The sequence below is a fragment of the Tachypleus tridentatus genome, chromosome 13 (assembly GCF_004210375.1).
Source record: "Tachypleus tridentatus isolate NWPU-2018 chromosome 13, ASM421037v1, whole genome shotgun sequence".
Lineage (NCBI taxonomy): Eukaryota > Metazoa > Arthropoda > Merostomata > Xiphosura > Limulidae > Tachypleus > Tachypleus tridentatus.
The window spans coordinates 204,789,576-204,813,028 of record NC_134837.1 but is presented as its reverse complement, the minus strand read 5'-3'; the positions used below and the strand labels follow the sequence as shown (position 1 = coordinate 204,813,028).

General features: G+C 33.9%; 1 protein-coding gene across 6 annotated transcripts in view; it reads left to right on the top strand.

Annotated features, from left to right (window-relative positions):
* LOC143237880 (IQ motif and SEC7 domain-containing protein 1-like) overlaps window positions 1–23,453 on the top strand; it is a 116,503-nt gene that overhangs the window by 89,127 nt on the left and 3,923 nt on the right. For 4 of the 6 annotated variants that reach the window (XM_076477589.1, XM_076477587.1, XM_076477590.1 and 1 more), the window contains 12 exons: window positions 9,319–9,516; window positions 9,618–10,389; window positions 10,789–11,403; window positions 11,795–12,018; window positions 14,999–15,080; window positions 16,131–16,338; window positions 17,294–17,433; window positions 17,887–18,012; window positions 18,425–18,524; window positions 19,547–19,668; window positions 20,577–20,790; window positions 21,463–21,515. In XM_076477589.1, the coding sequence (XP_076333704.1) occupies window positions 9,319–9,516; window positions 9,618–10,389; window positions 10,789–11,403; window positions 11,795–12,018; window positions 14,999–15,080; window positions 16,131–16,338; window positions 17,294–17,433; window positions 17,887–18,012; window positions 18,425–18,524; window positions 19,547–19,668; window positions 20,577–20,790; window positions 21,463–21,515 (2,854 nt within the window). The remainder of the gene's footprint in view (window positions 1–9,318; window positions 9,517–9,617; window positions 10,390–10,788; window positions 11,404–11,794; window positions 12,019–14,998; window positions 15,081–16,130; window positions 16,339–17,293; window positions 17,434–17,886; window positions 18,013–18,424; window positions 18,525–19,546; window positions 19,669–20,576; window positions 20,791–21,462; window positions 21,516–23,453) is intronic. The other 2 variants (XM_076477591.1, XM_076477586.1) reach the window with 1 other exon arrangement.

Below are 23,453 nucleotides of genomic sequence, written 5' to 3'. Positions count from 1 at the left end.
GACCCCTTCAAAGTACTCTCCTCCCCAACGCACACACTTATCCCAACGGTGTATCCACTTGTTGAAACAGTCCTGGTACGCTTCTTTTGTAATGTCCTCCAGCTCCTTCGTCACATTTCCCTTAATCTCGGGAATCGTCTCAAATCTTCGTCCTTTCAAGGGTCTTTTGAGTTTGGGGAACAAGAAAAAATCGCAAGGAGCAAGGTCAGGTGAGTAGGAGGGGTGGGGAAGAACAGTGATCGAGTGTTTGGCCAAAAACTCACGAGTTCTGAGGGCTGAATTTCGCAGCAACGCGGTGCATCTTCAATTTTTCGGTCAAAATCTCGTAACAAGATCCAACTGATATCCCACACTCTTAAGCAAGCTCCCTGACAGTCAGACGTCGATTTGCCCGCACCAGGGTGTTGATTTTGTCGACGTGTGGGTCGTCAGTTGACGTGGAAAGACGTCCAGGACGCTTATCATCTTCAATGGACTGTCGACCATCCTTAAAACGTTCATGCCACTTGAAACATGCCGTACGCTTCATAGCAACATCACCGTAAGCCGTGTTAAGCATAGCAAAAGTTTCAGTTGCAGATTTTCCAAGTTTAACACAAAATTTCACAGCAAGTCGTTGCTCCTTCAGGTCATTCATTCTGAAATCCGCCAAACGAAAAAATCGCACTTCACTTAAAACCGCGTAGCTAATACACAAATGAAGATATCTGCAATCGGGAAATGGCGTCGTAATTAGCTGATCTGTGCGAACCTAGCGACACCAAGCGGATTCCCCTGGAACCAACTGGAGCCGCGCAATTCAAACAGTCCGCGTATTTTTTGAACAGACCTCATACAGTGTTAACGTGGGACAAGTGGATATAGTTAACTAAGATTCGTGATGTGCAGTATTGACGTAGGACAAGTGGGTATAGTTAACTAAGATTCGTGATGTGCAGTATTAACGTAGGACAAGTGGGTATAGTTAACTAAGATTCGTGATGTACAGTATTAACGTGGGACAAGTGGATATAGTTAACTAAGTTTCGTGATGTGCAGTATTAACGTGGGACAAGTGGATATAGTTAACCAAGATTCGTGATGTACAGTATTAACGTAGGACAAGGTTCATTGTACATTATTTAAATGTACCGTTAGTATTTATGTAAGTTTATCACCATATTTGAGATATTGCTAAGCGTCACCATTTTTAGATCGTTTCAGTTCCTTAACGGTTGTAAAATCCATACGGACAGTTTGTTACCAGCTGCCAATCATCCTGATTACGCCAATGACAATTTCCTGCTGTCACTCGACAAACAAACTTAGGTTTTCAGGTGTTACTGTAATGCTTACAGGAAGGTTGAACATAAAAAGTGTTGACTTTAATGACGGCCGATCCTTTAGAACTTATAAATAGTCCTCCAAATATACTTCAATGGCTCCAAAGGCTCATGGTTCGCGTCATGTTACTGAAAACATGACTTCAATGACGGCCATCTTTGAAGAGCTTATATATAGCATCTCGTAAATTGAGTTGATTCAAGGGTTCATGGTTCGTATTCCATTAATGCAACAAAAATAACAATAAACCAAACTTAGGAGTCATGGTTGCGTTACAGGAGTGATGGTCAAAGCCCATTATTCAATTAAAGTATCCCAAGAATTAGCGATGAGTGCTTTTGATTCGTTGCCTTCCTTCTAATCTTTAGGTTGAAGATTAAGGACGGCTACCACAGGTAATCCTTGCGTAGCTTTACACGAATACCCAAACCAAACCACACGCGAATACACACTTGTGACTTGTTTAAAAGATAGAAGACCAAAGCTAACGTGTCAGAGCAAGTTATGATGTCACGTGCTCACATTAAATTGTTGGCTGTTCAAAGAGTTTTTGAACGATACTCAGTTACGTTTAATTGGTGAATCTTGAAATAAAATTTGATCGAACCGACCATTCATAACCTTACAAAGTTTAATGTCCGTGCAACCATATAAAACCCTCCAGATATAAAGTCCCCTTGATTAAGGACTCCCACATAACGATTTACTAGCAAAAATTAGATAATAGTCACTCTGGTGTTCGTTACTCGCATTTTAATTTTTTGTTTAAATCTGGAATATATATCGCGCTATATTTGCTTCAATAAGTAAATTTATTGCTGAGAACATTGTTGTATCCACCGCTGTAAGGAAAGTTTGATGGATGGTGTTTCTACATATACTAACACCTCCACCTCCCCAACTTCCGAAATCATATCGCAGAATCGCTAAAATAGATCTATTGAAATGCGTAAGGGAAGTGGTAATTTTGAGGGCTTATAGTTAAAGTGTTGAGTTCGATCCTTGATCTGAACACAATACAGATAGTCTATTGTTCGTACGGACGTCTCGAAAATTCGAATAATCCCCAGTGTTCGTTTCCTATGTTGCTGTGGTTTACATTTCTTTGTGTATGTGTCTGATGTGAATCTGATATTTCAAAGAAAGGTTTCCTGTTTACGGTTGAAGTACCTTGAATACAGAACTGAGTGTCTTTATTATTTTCACGAACCAGTGACACCCAGGTTCGTCTCTCAAGTTTCGAGAGAGTGCTTCTGTCTGTATAATACAAACTTGATTTTTATATAACCTTTGGTAGACGCTGATTTCTTAAAAATATCTTACCTCGTTACGATTTGTAGTTTGACCAGTTAAATTTATGTTCTATTATAAACACTAGTTTGGTGTAATTGTCTGTGTTAAGTATAAGTTGTCAATGTATATAAATGTATTACGTGTTAGTTCTTGATGTGTATAAATGTGTTACGTGTTAGTTTATTTAATCTACATAAATGTGTTATGGGCAAAGCTTGTTTCAGCTTCAGTCCTGCGCTTGAAACTATGATTGTTGCATGTCCAAAGGTTCGCAGCGCCGCCACTTCCTCCCTTGTTAAGTAGACAGATGTAGGTCGCCTTCCAATTGGGTGTAAATGATGGTTCCCACAGAAGAAAACGTCAACTCTATCATCCATTTACACTTTCAGTTTCACAAATAGTTTACACTTATATATGAGTGAACAATGGCACTCATCTTCCAGTCCACATCCTTCCTTCATCTTGACAACTGGGCCAAATTCCAGAAGATGACTAATGATATATATCAACTCAGAAGTTCTATATATGTGTTAACTGATGTGTGTGTCTCGCCCAGTTCCAGCAGGTGCACATCATTTGTGATCTTTATTTTATCGTATAAAGAAAGTACCATACGAACAACTGTTGCGGGCCACCATGGACAGGTGTAGTAGCTAATGATTCGAGAAGAGACTCTGATAACGGACTACGAGGATGCATTGGTGTTGCTACTGGTTGTTGGAAGACGTGTAAACAACCAATGGTGTTTCTAGGTTTGACCAAAGAGTGCATTTTGGATGGAGAATTCTCTCACTTCTGTGGAATGGTGGGCGAAATTGTTTTCCTTCCAACCCCAGTAATTAAGCTATAGAATGCCCCAAGGACATCGATCCTCAAGAAACTTTAGACCTGTTGACATGCTTTGACCAGACCTACGTTAATGAATCCAACAGTTCTATTTATCACAGCCTGACCTGTGGTCACCTGCAACCTGGAACATCCACCAAGCAATGCTTAATTGTGAAATGTGGATCGACCATATTTGTGAAGAATGGAGTGAGAAATTATTCAACTTAGACACCATCATCCATCAGTGTAGAAATCCATTTCATGGTTCCAGCACGAAGAAGCCACAGGCACCAAGTTGTGATGGGAAATCATTAAAAGAAACAATAATTAAACAGTCTTCCAAAGAGGCCAAAGTGGAATCACCTTCCAAATAACCCAGGATTAACCAGCCATCCAGAGAAGCTAGAGTTAAACAATCGTCCAAAGAGGTCAAAGTGGAATCACCTTCCAAATAACGCAGGATTAAGCAGCCATCCAGAGAAGCTAGAGTTAAACAATCTTCCAAACATGTCAAATTTAAGCATACATTTGAATGTATTCAGCAACAGCAACATTTATACCGAGATAGACTGTTGCAGGATTTACATAAGGAGTTTGCTGAAATGTTAGACAGACATCAGTGGTTTCTGTCATTTTATTTTGGTAATAAAAATGCGTCTTCCTTACGTGGATAACTTTATGCTAGACTAAAAATGATTTTTAAATGATTGAACTATAGATGAATTGTTCATAACGTTCATAATAGTACATCATAACGTTTTTTATTTATTGTTACTTTATATATATATATATATATATATATCAGTTTCTTTCTTTCTTACATTCGAGTTCAAATTAACAAATGTAATTTCAGAGTGCTTTAAATTACTGAAGAACATTCCTCTAAAAATAGAATATGTCAGAGTAAATTGTGAATTTCTTTTGACAACGCCTACTTCGTATCCCCACCCCCTTCAGCTTTATTTTGTTGTTTTTAAACTACCTACGCATTTTTACTATAATGACACAAGTTTTGATCTCTTGTGAAGCCAAGTCTGACGTGTTGGAGAGAGGTGAGTCATCATAGCGCACGTGTTTGTGTACTAAGGTTTTTACAGAAGTCCCATTTTTTCTTTCTGATTGAGTAAATACTAGTACTAAGTTAATATGCCATTGTTAATCATAGTGCGATAAATAGGAGTTATTTTGAAGTAGAAACAATCTTTTGGAATGTTCTTTTTTTCTATAGTAAATAACACAACTAATAACAACTGTTAAAATGAATGTCTTTATTCAACTACAGTCAGTTATATTTGTTTAAAATGTCAATACAGGACTTTCATGCTCAGTCAAACATTTGTAGTGAACAGGATGTATCAAGCTGTGAATTATGCTCAATTCTGTTATTAGGCTGTCGCTCATGTTAAGGTGTATATACAGAGAGAAGTTAATAATTTTAAATGTTACTTGAGATTGATTTCTTCTATTTTTCATTGTTGTTTTTGTTTCAAAGTGAAACAACTGTGTCATTCTCTTTTATTTTAGGCTTAGTTATGTTCTACATACATTTCTTAATTAGGAGTGATGGATTTGACAAAACTCTAGAACTTAAAACGTTAGAGAAGTTTCTCCACACACATATATTCATTTTCTCCTCGTAGCCACAGAAAACGTGAGTTAAATTTACTGAATTACAGTTGGAGTTAACATATATGATGTACTCGATGTTTGATGCAGGTTCTATAAATATATATATCAAGCGTTTATTTCCACTCTAATAACCCTTCTCTAAGATCCCCGTTTCTCCGTAGCCCCCAGCGGCACAACGAGATATATATGGTCTTACAACGCTGGAAACTGGGTTTCGATACCTGTTTGGAAGAGCCTTGTGCTTAATTTCAAACAAACTTTCTCCGTGTGCTGTCGTCAACATATAGTTCTCGTTATATAGAGGACTGAATGAAATCTGTTACAACAATTTTTTTTATTGTGAAGTAAACAGCGTGTGGCAACAAGTTATACGATCAACTGCATCAAATTGGCGTCAACCAACTTCCTTCCTTCCCTAAGAACCTCTTCTGATAACATGTGTGTGGGCAAAAGGGGAAGCAGTGAAACCGCCGGATGAGATACATTCAAAATCTTAACGGTTATAAGTAGTACCAGTGAAGAGTTGACTCACAGATGTGGACCGTTGTGGAAGGAGACTCGTTAGAATAAATGTTCGTTGTTTATAATGTGCTTGACGGTCAGTTGTAAGTACCTACTGCACTGATTCACGTGTGCTTTCTACGAAGGTCTTGTTTGTTACAGTACCACGTTATTTACGTTTGTTTCTGTGTAATTCTCATATTCAGAGCGAGAGTTAGTAAATTCTTGTTACCATTGTTTTCTTTCGTCCATTTACTGATCAAGGATCAATTTAGTGTCAAGTGCAGAAAATGGTCACCAGTTAACCCTGTAGAGGTTTGAATGGATACTGAAAGAAATTTTATTACAAAGGAACCTGACGATGATGAAACGTTGTACATTCTGTCTCCAAACAGTGGGCTACTTATCATGAAACTTGACCAAGACTAAATCGAAGGACTGTCTGACTTGGGCAAGTCAATTTATTGAAAATATCGTTTTTTATGTAAGATCTCTCTGTGTTGACCGAGTTTTATTGTACGTTTAGTAGTGTACCAGTTAACTTTATAAGTAACAAGTCGTCACTCAAATCTACTGAAATTCAACTAAAAACTACAATTGTTTTTTAATCTTAAAATAAAATGACAATCAGATAACTGTTTTAAAAAGACAATCAGATACCTATTTTAAGACAAACAGATGATCTGTTTTAAAAGGACAACCAGATAATCTGTTTTTAAAGAACAACCAAATAACCTGTTTTAAAAAGAACCAGATAACTGTTTTAAAAGGAGAACCAGATAACCTGTTTTAAGTGGAGGACGGGATTTCTTCTACTTTTTTTTTTAATAATTGTATATTAACCCACGAAAGAACGTAAACTAGTATAACAGAACATTAGGCTGTTATTTGTTATCAAGTTTTTTGTGTAGTTTTTAAATGTTATGTCGATTTCACATTTCAGGCTAAGTCTCCTATCCAGGAGATCAACATTTTCGTGACGTTGCAAAAACCTTTCACTTTTGTTACTTGTTCTCTTACTGAATTATATTGTAATGTGTGAAATAAATTAAAACTTAATCAAAATTTGAAAATATCCAGTTCATGTCACGTTACCAGAAGCAAATGATTTCTTGTGAATTCTTTGTTCTCCGGTGGTTACATTGATAAAATCCAGAGTTAGATTCTCTACAGTTGAAGGAATGGAGTTAGCCCATCATACTAACCAAATATGAGCAGTCTGTGATATACAGAAGGCAAATGGTGGATCCTAATACGTATGTTGACAACTGAATCTACTTGTCTCCTACAAGACAGTGAACAAATCTCACAGCTAAACCTACTCGACAAATAAATATCGCTTATGTACCAGTTCAAATACAGTCGTGTTTTGAATCAAATTATGTCAAGCATTATAACCATCCCATCAATAGGTGGCCACAGTGAGACAATTAGAGTTAGAGCAAATATTGATAGACATTTATATTTGACGTTACTTAAGTTAATAAAGTTGTTGAGCTCGTAGAGATTGTTTTTCTTTGAACAAAGAGATTGGTCAACTTTGAGCCTTTATAGTAACACAGTTGTACATAGTTCTTGTGTTCACGGGGATCATACATGTATGTTGAAAGTATTCTTAACGTATATCTTGCTGTATTTAATGACGTTAGATATGATCGGTGTAATGTAGCTTTATAAACTGACAGTATAGGTTATGTTTCCAATGTTATCAGCTATATAGACCTCGTTTATTCTGCGTTGGTATTTGGTCCACTGTTAGGACCAGAGAAGGTCAGGTACAATGTGACATCTTCCTCCCGGCTGGACTTCACGCACAAATCTGGAATGCGATTTGGTCATGCGTTGTGCGCCATCTGGGAGGATCAGAGACTGTTTTGAGGTAAACTGTTAAATGCTATATTAATATTTATGAACTTAGCATACATAATTATATACACTGATTCTATATTCCTTCTTTTCAAAGCCATAACTAGATTTCAAGAATGATGAAGCTGCTTGGCTTATATTGCTGGCGCCATCTATGTCATAATTTACATACTTCTCTAAAGCGTTCACGGACGAGTTGCGTCACATATTACTCATCCGCGCAAAAACTTTGAAATCCTAACGAACTCATTGCGTGGGTTTGTAGCGCGAAATTTAAACTTTATACATTCTTATATGGGAAGGAAGCAATCTGAATTGAACCTGACTTTCTGATGTCACACACACAACTACATACTGTTTCAGATAGGCGATATGTCATCTGAAAGCGCTAATAAATAACGAAGCCTTTATTTCTTCTAATTGTATCTTGCGATAGCGCTGATAAATAATGATGTAATTTGTTTATTGTATCCGTTACGTCTTTTAGAAGCTCCAATAAATAATGACATCAGAGAATTATGCAAGAAAGATAAAAAACAAACGAGTGTATGGTTGGATGTAATCTAATGTTACTAAATTAGCGTGACGACATACAATAAGAGAGTATATACATACGTCCAAAAACAAAAGAAAATAACTGTCCATCTTAGAAACTAACTGTAGTAATATAAAAACACTTGTCCCTCTCAGAAACTGTAGTAACACAAAACAAAAACAGTTGTTCCTAACTGTAGTAGCACAAAACAAAAACACTTGTCCCTTTTATAAACTAACTGTAATAACACAAAACAAAATCACTTGTTCCTCTTACAATTTAACTGTAGTAACACAAAAACACATGTCCCTTTTATAAACTAATTTGTTGTTTTGAATTAAGCACAAAGCTACACAATGGGCTATCTGTGCTCTGCCCACCACGGGTATCGAAACCCAGTTTTTAGCGTTGTAAGTTCGCAGACATACTGCTAAGCCACTGGGGGGCCTATAAACTAATTAGGTAAGACAAATAAAAAACTTGTTCCTCTCAAAAATTAACTATAGTAACATAAAACACAAACACCTTTTCATCTTAGAAACAACTGTAATAACACAAAACAAAAACACTTGTCCCTTTTATAAATTAACTGAAGTAACATAAAACAAAAACTTGTTTTTCTTAGTAACTAACTGTAGTAACATAAAACAAAAACTTGTTTTTCTTAGTAACTAACTGTAGTAACACAAAACAAAAACACTTTGTTCATCTTAGAAACTAACTGTAGTAACACAAAACAAAAACACTTTGTTCATCTTAGAAACTAACTGTAGTAACACAAAACGTTAGTGCATATAAGAACGGGTATCAAATCACTCTTAAAACAAGTTTCAATTCGTTCAACAGTGCAACATATTTGTATATCATATTATTAAATCATTATTGTTTGACTATGTAACGTTTGGAGTTTAATTGTAATGTCGTGTTTATAACTGATAGCTGAGGAAAGCCAGTTAAGGACAAATGAACAAATGAAGTTGCTTATGGTTATAATTAGGTATTTGACTGCTGTGTTGTTAGGTGTCGTAGAAATAAACATATACTGAAAGTTAATATTAACAGAGGACGTTATATGTCGGTGTTTCTACTGGGAACGAGGCTACATCACGTTTCACTACTTACCTTGATCTTTTGATGTTGTAAATGAATAGCGAAATCTCTCGTTATTATTCGACGCAACGTTATTTTATAGATGTAAATGAAAATTAAATACTAAATAAAAACGTTGACGTTTTTTACTTTTTTTATCTTTTATTGTTATATCAGTCTTCGGTGTAGGTTTTGGTTGGCGAACCTGTTTCAGTCATTTTGAAACCAATTTATTTACTCATGTTTTCTTCCAGTAACTTAACCCAAAAAACAACAGAAGGCATCCCCGTGACGCAGCCAAAGTCATATTCGGTAACCACTAGCCCTAATTTCAATCCTAGTAAAACACTTACCCGCCAGAGATCCAGCAGCGGCAGTTTAGGAGGAAAGAAAACTCCACCTTGGAGAATAGATGATAAGACGTTAAAACGAACTCGTCTCAGTAGCAACCAGTAAGTACTTAGTTTTGTATGATGTAATCGACTGTACATATTCCAGCACTTATTTTTGTTAAAGCCTTGACAGGTCTGTAAAAGTTGACTTTTCTTCCCAGGTACGAACTTTCACAAGACTTACAGGACAAACAAGTAGAAATGTTGGAACGGAAATATGGTGGTGTCTGTGCCCGAAAAGCAGCCCTGACAATTCAGCGAGCATTTCGAAAACATTGTATGAACAGGCGGTTTCAAGAACTCGCTGATTACGTGAAAAGAGAAAGACAAGTGTCTCGACGCTTCACCACAACAGATTCTGAAGTGAAAGTCTGGATGCACAGTGACGACCGTAAATGTCGTTCCTGTACGTCCCAAGATGATACTTTTTATGGAGCAGATAACAATGTCCGGGTCCAACGTCCTTTCACCTACACAGATGCAATCCATAGGTCCACTTTACTGCGTGAGTTTAGTGAGGAGTGTCACAGGCTCTCCTCACCTACTCACCAGTTAGGACCCACAGAACGGAGGGTTTGCTTACACAACCACCAAATGGACTTTCGTTATCACCCCAAGAGCTTCCCAGAACGTGGATCACTTTGTGGCGATGTGTTAAATCGTGTCAGTTGCGATGACTTTGTGTTTGTTCCTGCAACGTCAGACGATAATAGTCTATATTACACTCCCCCAATGGGGGTACGACCGTCTCCTGCTATCCCTCGTCATCCAGCATGGACAGCAATACCACGTAGTGGAGGGAAAACGTTTACTCACTTAAACAGTGGGCCTGATTTACTACTTAGTCCTAGTCAATCAACGCCATCTGGTGGGGTACTTGAACGGTACTACACTCCTACACAGTCACTTTCTTCAGAAGATAGTGCCATAAGTGTAAGTTATTTGAAACACTTTTTGAATATTTCTTGCTATTGTATTATGTTATATATCATTCACTATAAAATTATAATGCAAAAATAACATAAAGGTGAAAAAATACATAATATGTGTTTTAGATATCAGTACATAATGCTCTCTTGAATGGTAAATGAAAATAATAAAGGGACTTATGACATCTCACGTTAAATATATGGAAGTTTTTTGTACTTCTATTTAAGTTTGAACATTAAATCAACAAGTGAGAAGTGGATGTCCCTAATATCAACACTTACATGAACCAAAATATATGTATAGTACCATGCCTATTCCTTAATTTCTCTAGAGAAGTTATATTTATCAGTCAGTCTATAGGCACACAGTATACTTGTATAACTGGTTTTTATCTTCTTGAAGAGTGGAGCAGGAGAGCCATGTGTTGATTTCTTACAAGATGGTCAGCGGCAACTTTATCCAGCATCTCTGACGAGACAGATTCTCACTGTCCCTTCAGAATATACTCCTCAGTGGCAAACACCAGTTAGAAGTGCTAACAGAAAAATCACTCCACCATATGTAGAGCAGGAAATAGCTTTAACACAAGGATTTAGAAGAATTTCCTCTCTCCCAGTTCAGGAAATTAGAACATTTAATAAGTCTCCTATAAGGTCAAGCCAAGTATCATCCACCAACTATAACTCAAGAGAGTCAAGTCTTGATTATAACCAATCACCAGCAATGAACAATAATTCAGAAGTCTCTGAAAGGACCAAACAATCCATTAAGAAAGTTGTCACAGAAGCTTCTCCAATATGGAAGAGAAAAGCTCTAGTTGTTGCTGAACAGACGTCAGCTGGCGAACAGCTGGATGATAAACGTTTGAGTAACATCTCCGAAACCAGTGAGGACAGTCTGGAGAGTGCAAGTTACTCTACAGTTCCTCCTGTCTCATCCTCTGAATCCTTCGTGGGACAAAACTATTCAGAATGCTGTAGAGCTCAAGATATTACCACAACAACATCACAACATAAAGTATGACAGCTTCTCTTTACTCAAACAGTTCATTGTCTGTATTCAGATATTCAAACTGAAAATTAATTAACATGATTTCTAAAAATTAAATTTTATTCAGGTCTGTTGCATTATAACTTGCACAGGGCAATCAATAAAGAAGTTAGTTTTTGTTGTTTTAGAATTATTTTTATGCAAATAACAGTAATTTAAATTTATTTTTAAGGCTCTCAACTACAGTATCTTATTACTGCCCTTTCTAAGTTATTAATATTTAATGAATGTAAATCAGAATATTTCTGTACTTTTTGTTCAGCTCTACCCAACTATTGAAAAAGAGTGTAATTTGCAATATGTTTTGTAGTTCTCAACTGTACCTTAACTTGTAAAGCAATGGCCAATTTTTCTATAGACACAAGTATCAGATCTTCAAAGAAAACGCCAATACAGAGTGGGATTGAACCTCTTCAACAAAAAACCCGAAAAGGGGATTTCTTACCTGATACAAAACAATTTCTTAGAACCAACAGCCAAGTCTGTAGCCCGGTTCTTGATATCCAGGAAAGGACTCAGTAAACAAAACATTGGGGAATATTTGGGAAACCTACAGAATGGTTTCAACTCAGCTGTGTTAGAGTAAGTAAACCTCTAATCATATGTATAACAATTTAAACTGTTCTGACAAAACAGGTATCAGCAAATGTAGGAATCAGTATTTACTCATAGTTCACACAACACTTCCCACTAGCTAGACACTGTAGTATTAAACAATACATAACACAGATATCAGCAACTATAGGAATCAGTACTTACTAATACAACACTGTCTACTAGTGGACACTGTAGTATTAAACAATACATAATACAGATATCAGCAACTATAGGAATCAGTACTTACTAATACAACACTGTCTACTAGTGGACACTGTAGTATTAAACAATACATAACACAGATATCAGCAACTATAGGAATCAGTACTTACTAATACAACACTGTCTACTAGTGGACACTGTAGTATTAAACAATACATAACACAGATATCAGCAGCTATAGGAATCAGTACTTACTAATACAACACTGTCTACTAGTGGACACTGTAGTATTAAACAATACATAATACAGATATCAGCAACTATAGGAATCAGTACATACTAATACAACACTGTCTACTAGTGGACACTGTAGTATTAAACAATACATAATACAGATATCAGCAGCTATAAGAATCAGTACTTACTAATACAACACTGTCTACTAGTGGACACTGTAGTATTAAACAATACATAATACAGATATCAGCAACTATAGGAATCAGTACTTACTAATACAACACTGTCTTCTAGTGGACACTGTAGTATTAAACAATACATAATACAGATATCAGCAACTATAGGAATCAGTACTTACTAATACAACACTGTCTACTAGTGGACACTGTAGTATTAAACAATACATAACACAGATATCAACAGCTATAGGAATCAGTACTTACTAATACAACACTGTCTACTAGTGGACACTGTAGTATTAAACAATACATAATACAGATATCAGCAACTATAGGAATCAGTACTTACTAATACAACACTGTCTACAAGTGGACACTGTAGCATTAAACAATACATAATACAGATATCAGCAACTATAGGAATCAGTACTTACTGATACAACACTGTCTACTAGTGGACACTGTAGTATTAAACAATACATAACACAGATATCAGCAGCTATAGGAATCAGTACTTACTAATACAACACTGTCTACTAGTGGACACTGTAGTATTAAACAATACACAATATAGATATCAGCAACTATAGGAATCAGTACTTACTAATACAACACTGTCTACTAGTGGACACTGTAGTATTAAACAATACATAATACAGATATCAGCAACTATAGGAATCAGTACTTACTAATACAACACTGTCTACTAGTGGACACTGTAGTATTAAACAATACATAACACAGATATCAGCAGCTATAGGAATCAGTACTTACTAATACAACACTGTCTACTAGTGGACACTGTAGTATTAAACAATACATAATACAGATATCAGCAACTATAGGAATCAGTACTTACTAATACAACACTGTCTACAAGTGGACACTGTAGTATTAAACAATACATAATACAGATATCAGCAACTATAGGAATCAGTACTTACTGATACAACACTGTCTACTAGTGGACACTGTAGTATTAAACAATACATAACACAGATATCAGCAGCTATAGGAATCAGTACTTACTAATACAACACTGTCTACTAGTGGACACTGTAGTATTAAACAATACATAACACAGATATCAGCAGCTATAGGAATCAGTACTTACTAATACAACACTGTCTACTAGTGGACACTGTAGTATTAAACAATACACAATACAGATATCAGCAGCTATTGGAATCAGTACTTACTAATACAACACTGTCTACTAGTGGACACTGTAGTATTAAACAATACATAACACAGATATCAGCAACTATAGGAATCAATACTTACTAATACAACACTGTCTACTAGTGGACACTGTAGTATTAAACAATACATAACACAGATATCAGCAACTATAGGAATCAGTACTTACTAATACAACGCTGTCTACTAGTGGACACTGTAGAATTAAACAATACATAACACAGATATCAGCAGCTATAGGAATCAGTACTTACTAATACAACACTGTCTACTAGTGGACACTGTAGTATTAAACAATACATAATACAGATATCAGCAAGTATAGGAATCAGTACTTACTGATACAACACTGTCTACTGGTGGACACTGTAGTATTAAACAATACATAACACAGATATCAGCAGCTATAAGAATCAGTACTTACTAATACAACACTGTCTACTAGTGGACACTGTAGTATTAAACAATACACAATACAGATATCAGCAGCTATTGGAATCAGTACTTACTAATACAACACTGTCTACTAGTGGACACTGTAGTATTAAACAATACATAACACAGATATCAGCAACTATAGGAATCAGTACTTACTAATACAACACTGTCTACTAGTGGACACTGTAGTATTAAACAATACATAAAACAGATATCAGCAGCTATAGGAATCAGTATTTTTAATACATAATATTAAAGTATTAGCTTAAAAATTAAATAGTTTACAGACAGTTCTTGTTTTTCAGTATTCTTATTTTTGACTCTTACCCAAGCCTTCAAAGGCCATAAACTAATTTTTTTTAAAGACAGAGCAAAGAAGAGTGTGAAAATCTATGTCATACTATGTTAAGTGTGTGTAACGACCCAAAAATTATATTTAAAGCAACAGTTGTTATATCTATGAGTGGAAGTCACATACCCTGTGTTATGTTATATTGTAATAAATTTAAAATGGGTCATTTTTCTACTTGGCAGAAGAAGGGATAGCTGTTAGTATTGAGAGCATACAGTTTGTCTTATTTAATGTTTCACTGAAACCTGAATTCATTTCAAATTTTGATCTAAGAAAGATTTTTATGAAGCTCATTCAAACACTTTATTTTTTTGTTAGTTTAGACTGTTTCTTTGTGTTAAATACATTCAGTAGAAAAAGCATCATTAGTAATAGAAAATATTTCTGAATATTCCAGAAGTTTTGTGGAAGAAATTGATTTAGCAGGGATGCAAGTTGACGTAGCTCTCCGAAAATACCAAACGTTTTTCAGGATGCCAGTAAGTTCAGTATTTATAATGGATAGTTATGTAAATGTTTTCAAGAATTAATATAGAAGTTTATAATATTAACTAGGTAACACCTTCTAATTTAGCTACTAAACTCAACTTAGTCTTTTCCTAACAGTATCTAACTTTTGTAATACCCATACTTGGAAAACAAACTTCTATGTTTGAAGTTAGAAAATTAATGTCACACCTAATAATTGTGATCTTGTACAGTTTTACTGAATATAAGTTACTTTATCTTTGAAAAACAGAGATTTATGTGAACTCCATAACTGCTTTATTTCACTTATGTTTCAAATCTCTGATGACGATAAAACCCATTTGTAGAGAAAAATGTATATGTAAAAATGGCTGGTATGGCTGGAGAAAGCTCTATGTAGAGGAGCGAACCTTCTGAACTTAAGTAAGAAAGCACATTATGATACTATAATAATCAGTGGACAAACAATGAATCATTGGCCTAGTAGAACGATCACTTTTGATGAATTCAAACCACGTTTAATATCTGAAAACAGACCAATGTTCTGTTAAAACATAACATATAGTGTGTAACCCCCAAACTAAGCCACTTTATTATACTTATAAATCATTGTTTGCAAACTTATTATCAGAGCTATTTAGTTCCATTTCTTCAACAATTATAATAATATGAAAGTAATGAGTTGGAGAACTGTGTATCTTCTCATTAAACAAGGTAGTTGTTTCTTAGTCCTGTTAAGTATTGTAAAGAACATTCTCTATTGATCTTATATGTAAAGTTAGTCTAAGGTTTATAGACTAGCTGCATGATATATGAAGATCTAGACAATTAGTTCACTGTATTTTACATGAAGGTCTACGCAATATTTAAAGATTACATAAAGCTTAAAAGAAGGAAACTGTGTGGCTTAGATTTAAAATATTATACACTGGTAATTAATTCATGAATATCAAGTGTAATCTTTACTTTAATTTTGCTCATAACCCACCCTGATGATATAACAAATGTTTTTGTAAGATCTACTTTAAATGAAAGTTCTTCTAATGTGTGTTCCCATTTAGGGAGAAGCTCAGAAAATTGAACGTCTCATAGAAGTGTTCAGCCGCAGGTACTCTGACTGTAATCATGATATAGTTTCTAAGTTTCAAAATCCAGACACAGTCTTTGTTCTTGCTTTTGCCATTATAATGCTTAACACAGATCTGCATACTCCAAACATGAAGGCTGACAAAAGGATGAAGTTAGAAGACTTTATAAAAAACCTGAGGGGTAAGATTTGTCACTTGGATAGGTTTGTTATATTTTTATAGAATACAGTGTATTTAGAAATAGTGAGTTATTCTTTTTTGTCAAACACACTATTATAATTACCTAGATTATAAATGTTGTGTTTTGAAGTCAGTTTCATAGAATGTTATCATTGTACAAACATTTACTCTTGAATCTCAACAATTTTCAGATTTATTTTTACATTTTACTTTAATACAAGTAAAATTACACTAGTAACAAATATCTACTTTAAATACCATATGGGTAATTCCACTGATGTCATGGTCCTTTAAAATTCTGCCTTTTCAAGAAATCTGTTCTTATTTGTATCTATAACCAATGACTCTATTTGTTTCTATTAGTTTTATGTTATCAGCTCTGTTATATTTAAACTAATGAATTAATGTTAACCCTTTGTTTATGGCTGGTTTAAATGTGCACACAATTTTTTGCAAGCTATACACTGTACATTACATACTCACATTCAATGACTGGAAGTGAACCGTACCCTATAGAGCAAATAAATGGTCAAAGGGTTAAAAGTAGTTAAATTATTCATTTGTATTGTATCCTAAACTTGAACCCTAAATTAATCCTTCGTCCAATCTCTCATAAAGTTATATTACAATATTTCCTTAATTCAACCTTTTATCATTTTGTTTTGCAGTTCTCCCTTAACAAATCTTTTTCTTCAGGTCTGTTCATTTGTAAAAAGCCAGTTTTTAATATGCAGAGTTTCTTTCTCTAGAAGTTACACTTGAAGTCATGATTTAAGCCCATGTCCTCCAATAAAGTTTAGTATTGTACAATACAAGTATTATACTGGAATCTTAATCAATCCATTTTCTTGCTGGAACTTGTTGAAATGAAAGCTAGTGAGAAACATTCCATAAGTATGCTAAACAAATGCTTTATTAGTATAAATCTTAAATCTTTGTATTCTTCTTATAACTAGCAATAGATGATGGTCATGATCTTGACCGAGATATGCTGTCAGGAATTTATGAAAGAATCAAAGTGAGTGAATTTAAAACTGGTTCTGACCACATGACTCAAGTAATGAAGGTACAGCAGACAATTGTTGGCAAGAAACCAGTAAGTAAATAAATTACTTATTTCTCAGTGTTAACATGTGGATTGAGTTTTCTCTTTGTTTCTTTTACTGTTTTTGTGACATTTAAGACTTCTTGCTGAATTCTTCATTGATTAAAGAGCCCAAAAATATCATTTTGAAATTGAAAACAAACTACAGAACAAGTCCATAGAAACTTTGTCTGCTTGACTTTGTTATAATAATTAAATCACAGACACCAGTCAGCAGTCAAAAGAACAAAGTTTCTTTTTTATACTACCTCCAGAAATATCTAGTGGCACAGTTCTCAACTTATATGTAAAGCTATCCAGTCATTAAATAATTTAACACAGAATATAACAGCTTTTTTAAATTAAAAGTTTACTGTAATGATGCTTTAAATAGTTTGATACACAGTAAATAAAATGAATGAGTTATATTATCCAAGTTCAATATTTGGTTCATTTAACTTTCAGAACTTAGCTCAGCCTCACAGAAGATTGGTCTGTTATTGTCGACTGTATGAAGTTTATGATATAAACAAGAAAGAACGAGCAGGAATCCATCAAAGAGAAGTGTTCCTGTTTAATGATATGCTAATGGTAAGGTTAATGGCTTATATCAGACCACTTGAAGCTATATATTTAATTGTGTAAATCTATTACTTTTTTATTATCTGTTTTAAATCCAAGTTTAGTTTATTTTGTAATATTTTCATCAAACCTACTCATAATAGAAGTCTTATTTTATACTAGTGAAACAAATCTTGTGTTCTACTTTACTATGTGATAATTTTATAATGTCCTGTTTTATTTCATTACTAAATAATCAAAATGTTCTTTATTTCACAATTTCTTGCTTTGTTTCTCTGCAATAAAAATTCCAAACTCTGTTGTACTCACTGATCAAGTTTATACTGTAGTATGGCTGTTAGATAATTCAAAGTTAAAAGGAAAAATTATAGTGCATAGATATCAATAATATTTCAGTTACATAAAGTATGCATGTTTTCAGGTCTCTAAAATTTTCAGTAAAAAGAAAACCAGTATCACGTATACATTCAGGCAGTCCTTTCCACTATGTGGTATCAATGTTACCCTCTTTGAAGCTCCATGTAAGATAATTTTATATATTTTTGTTTATTTCAAGTTATTTGTATGTTTTATTTATCATGATTTAGAGCAAACTACTATTTTTTAAAGGAAGTTTTCTATTTTATGAGATTTGGTATTTACAAGTAAAGATACAAATCAGGGGTTACAGTAGCAACTGTGTAGGTAGACAGTTAAAGAGGACAGTTGCTTCCAGCCTTACTCTTTCTTTATGATCACTGAAGTCTATCAGATTCTGGTCAAGATATTAAAGAAATGTATAAAACTAGTCCAATGTTAAGATGTGGAAAAGATAGCTGTGTAGCTATCTGATTTATTTCACTAACTTACAAGTAATAATTAAAATATCGCTACATCAGATGGTCCCCAACATACCTACTCACCTACAAAATTGACACCATCTGTGAAAGTGTTTGTTTTTTAAAAGGTACCCACTTACATCAAATTATTTAGAGCTATATATGAAAGATATATCTCTTACTGAGTTTACTACGTTCTACTTGTTTCAATATTTTCTCCACTTTTTATCTTTAAATCACAGAGTTAGAGGGATCTAATTGAGGTTTTTAAGATAAGGAAATTCATAGTGGTGAGGCACCATTCGTTTACTTAAGGGATATAAATATGAATGTTGGTAAGGTAGGAGTCGTATTCAGCTAGACAGCTTTATTTTTCTGAAGAGGTGGTTGGTATTTGGAATGGGTTGTCTTCAAATGTGATGGACACAGTTTTTTTAAAGAAGTTTAATGGGAATTCTTGATACATAGTTGAATAGTAAGAGCTGGCTATGAGATTTTTAATGTATAATTTAGTGGATAGGATAGTTCTGATACATCATACATTAAAAGGTCCCTGGTTGTTCTTTAGTTATTACATAGTATTATACTTTACTTCTTTGTTAATGATAATGTATTTTATATATGTTAAACAATGTGAATGATGAACAACAGTAAACTTTAACTTAAGGTTAAAAATAAGTCTTTTATAAGTCTCAAAATGACTTACACTACTTTCCTGTGTCCAGATTATCCACATGGAATTCGACTTACACAGCGGGTCGACAACAAAGTCCTGATAACATTCAATGCTAGAAATGAACATGACCGTACAAAGTTTGTAGATGATCTGAAGGAATCTATTCTAGAGGTAAGAATTTTTCATGTTAAAATGAATTTTGAAAGCTTGTAAGATCAAATTAAAATTAATATACTATCTTTAGAACAAAACAGCCCTTAAGTTACTATTTTCACATTTTGGTATTTTTTAATGTTGATTTGAATATTTCCCTACTGTTAGATAAAGTAAAGTCTAACTTGGTCTAAATATTTCCTTACTGTTAACATGACCTCCTAAAATGTTACTTTGATAAGTCAGTCCTCAGATTATTATTTTTCACCCTTTGAGTTTTTTTACTACATTGATTATCTGTGGTAATGGAAGGGAAATGAGAGCCTGGATAATGAACACAGATAATAAAAAACACACAAAAACCTATAAATGTCTATATATTTCTGGGAAAGACAAAAAAGTTGGGAAAGGGATTTGGACCTAATATTTCACGATAGGCTTTACTATAATCATGTAAGGTCTCATTGTATAACAGCTTGTTGCATTCTTGTGGGTCTGTTAAACCATAAACCAGATAATCTGTCTGTGAATGACTGAGTCAAATGTAACTTCTTGTAAGATGTTACTTAACCATAGAATTGTGACTTTTCAAATGCATTTTTAGACTGTCTACACATCTCGTAGAATTTACAAGTTTTTAAACCATTTATACATCATATAGAATTACAACTTTTTAAACACACTTTTAACCTGTTTATACATTATATTGAATTATGACTTTTTAAACATTTTTTGTATGTTTATACATCACATAGAATCATGACTTTTTAAACACATTTTTATGTTTATACATCACATTGCTCATGATCCTAAGAGTGTTTTTTTACAGAATCCCTAATAATGTACAAGTTGTCAGAAATGCATACACAAAAATACTGTCAGTACTGGAGTATTTTTGTGAAAAGATGTTTTCATTAATCGTATAGATGGATGAAATGGAAAACCTTCGAATAGAGACAGAACTAGAAAAACAGAAATCTCTGAGAAACAGAGTTCCAGAGAACAGAGACTCTGGTGTAGCAGATATAGAGATTTTCCCCACATCTAGCCAAGACAACAATAGACTCTCTCCTGATGGACAAGGTTTAAACATGAAACATTCTGCCTTGTCAAATTCTTTGCTTGACCTGCATGATCCACGTAAGTTTAATTTGTTACATTAATTGTTCTAAACCTTCCTAATTTTATAACAAATACTTATTCATGTTGATCATTACTATACTGATGATGTCTGTACAGTAGGTGATGATTCACTTGAGGAAGTCTTAACATTATTGTCTTTCAAATTTTCTGAAGAAAGAAGAATTCTGAACCTTCTTTCAATGCCAAGCAATGAAGAAACTGTTTTACTTTGTTTAACCCTCCAAGTAGAATATTTAAAACTGGTAGCTGTGGATGTTTTATTTAATTCTTTGCACAACATATTCAATTTGACCAGTATATTTAAACCAAATAATTGGTGGTATATTAATTTTTTACTTAATATGTTTAAAATTCTGATGAATTGTTTTATTCCTTCTAAACCCAAAGTTTGATTATTTGACAAAAAACTATCATTTTTCAGTCCAGGGTCCAATTAGCAGGCTTAACTGAACTACTCTAAGCCAAGAGTTCAGTCTTTAGGCTTAATTCTATCATTCTAAGCCTATAGTTCAATTGTTAAGCTGAAATCTACCATCATAATTCTAAAATTGCTGTTTAAAAAACTTCAGTTAGCTTGTAATGTTGAACTTACTTTTAAAGTTTTACTGTTGAAAACAATAATTAATTTGATTCATACAGTTTTATTTGTTTCATCGTGAATATTTTCAGAATTGAACAAGCCTGTTCGAAGAGGTAGTGCAGGCTCTTTAGATAGTGGAATGGTAAGTTTCTTTTTTTAAACACACACATGTATATTTTGTTCACTAGGCCAGCTCATGCAAATTATGATTAAAAGGTTAGAGTAAAACAACCTTTAAACTCCAATTAATTATAAAAGAACTTGTTATTTAAACCAATGTTTCACCCTTGTAGCTTCATCAGGATGAGTACATACAACAAATCTATGATTTCTGGGGTTTGAAAGTCGTTTTTCTCTAACCTTTTAATCAACATGTGTAAATCCCTCTAGTGTACGTTACAAATATTGAAAGCTATTATTTTACCATTATGTTTAATATTTAGTTCCAAATGAAAAGGTGATAAAGTGTGACAGTTTAACAAAAGACTTATAGCTACTACAGATTGTTTTTATACATTCATAGTTCTTTTAAGGTGGATAAAAATAATTGGCTAAATAACAAGTAATTTTGTCTATTCCCCCATCTAGTAATTAATGCAGTTGTAATTCGTACAGAAAAAACGGTATATGTTTGGAAGATACATGTAGATAGGACATAACAATCCAAGACAACATTATTAAGTGACAGTAAGCCTAAAATAAGTGATATATGTACTTATTCTTTGTAATGGAGTCATACAATAATCTTAGCATAAGTTCACTGCTTAATTTACTTAGCAGTATAATGTATTAGATCTTAAAAAAGCTACACCTTTATGTATAGTATTTAAATAATTGATTGAGCCTATAGCATGCATAAATTATATTTTGTTTGCCTACAGGATAGTTATTTAAGCTTAAATCAAGGTATATATATTTAGATTGTTTGTTTGTTTTGAATTTTCGCACAAAGCTACTCGAGGGCTATCTGTGCTAGCCGTTCCTAATTTTGCAGTGTAAGACTAGAGGGAAGGCAGCTAGTCATCACCACCCACCGCCAACTCTTGGGCTACTCTTTTACCAACGAAAAGTGGGGTTGACCGTCACATTATAACGCATCCACGGCTGGGAGGGTGAGCATGTTTAGCGCGACTCGGATGTGAACCCACAACCCTCAGATTATGAGCGCATGCCTTAACTCGCTCGGCCATGCCGGGCCATATATTTAGAAGATGGCCAGTTAATATTGCCCTACTTCTGAAATAAGAAGGTTCATGTCAGGGACAAGTTCAACCATTACTGTTTATTTGTAGATGAGCACAAAGTTACACAATGATCTGTCTATGCTCTGCCCACCACTGGTAATGAAATCCAGTTTATTGTTATACTTGTCTGTTGTACAAGTACTTTTTTCACTTAATTATTTTTAATACAACTTTGAAATTACTATGTTATTGGCATTATAAGACCTAGACAGTAGTGTTGAACTATATAGTGCACAAACAGAATCAATAAAAATATGTCTTATATCAGGTAAGTTATGAACCTAACTCTAATAATATAGGTAGAGCTAACCTTTAAAAAACTTTCTTTCTAAAACACAGTCTGCGTTTTAAACTGTAATGCCTGTTATCAAAATAGTTAATTTCTGATTTAGCATTCATCAAATTAATTATTTTAACACATAAACAATAAAGCATTATCTAACTCGGTGTTTAACACTCAAACACTATGCACACATGCAGTGGTATACTGAATATCTCAACATTCATGCATTGTTGAATGTGTAGAAACAGTGAAATATTTTAATATTTACCTCTTACATCAGTACTATGGATATGTTCCCACACTTGTCATTTTAGACAATTCACTATTGTTTTAGACGTATGTGTTTACAACACTGTTGAAACATTAACTGTTGTACCTATATAACTACGCTGTTACTCAGACACTTTGTAATAAACCAAGAGAAATGAATAATCATGTCCCATTTTATTTATTTAATGAACACATACTTAACTAAAGTAAAAAGCTAGTATTCCTATGAGGTTAAATTGAGGTTAAATACTGTAAGATCTTACCTGAAGGGGCAAGGCCTAGT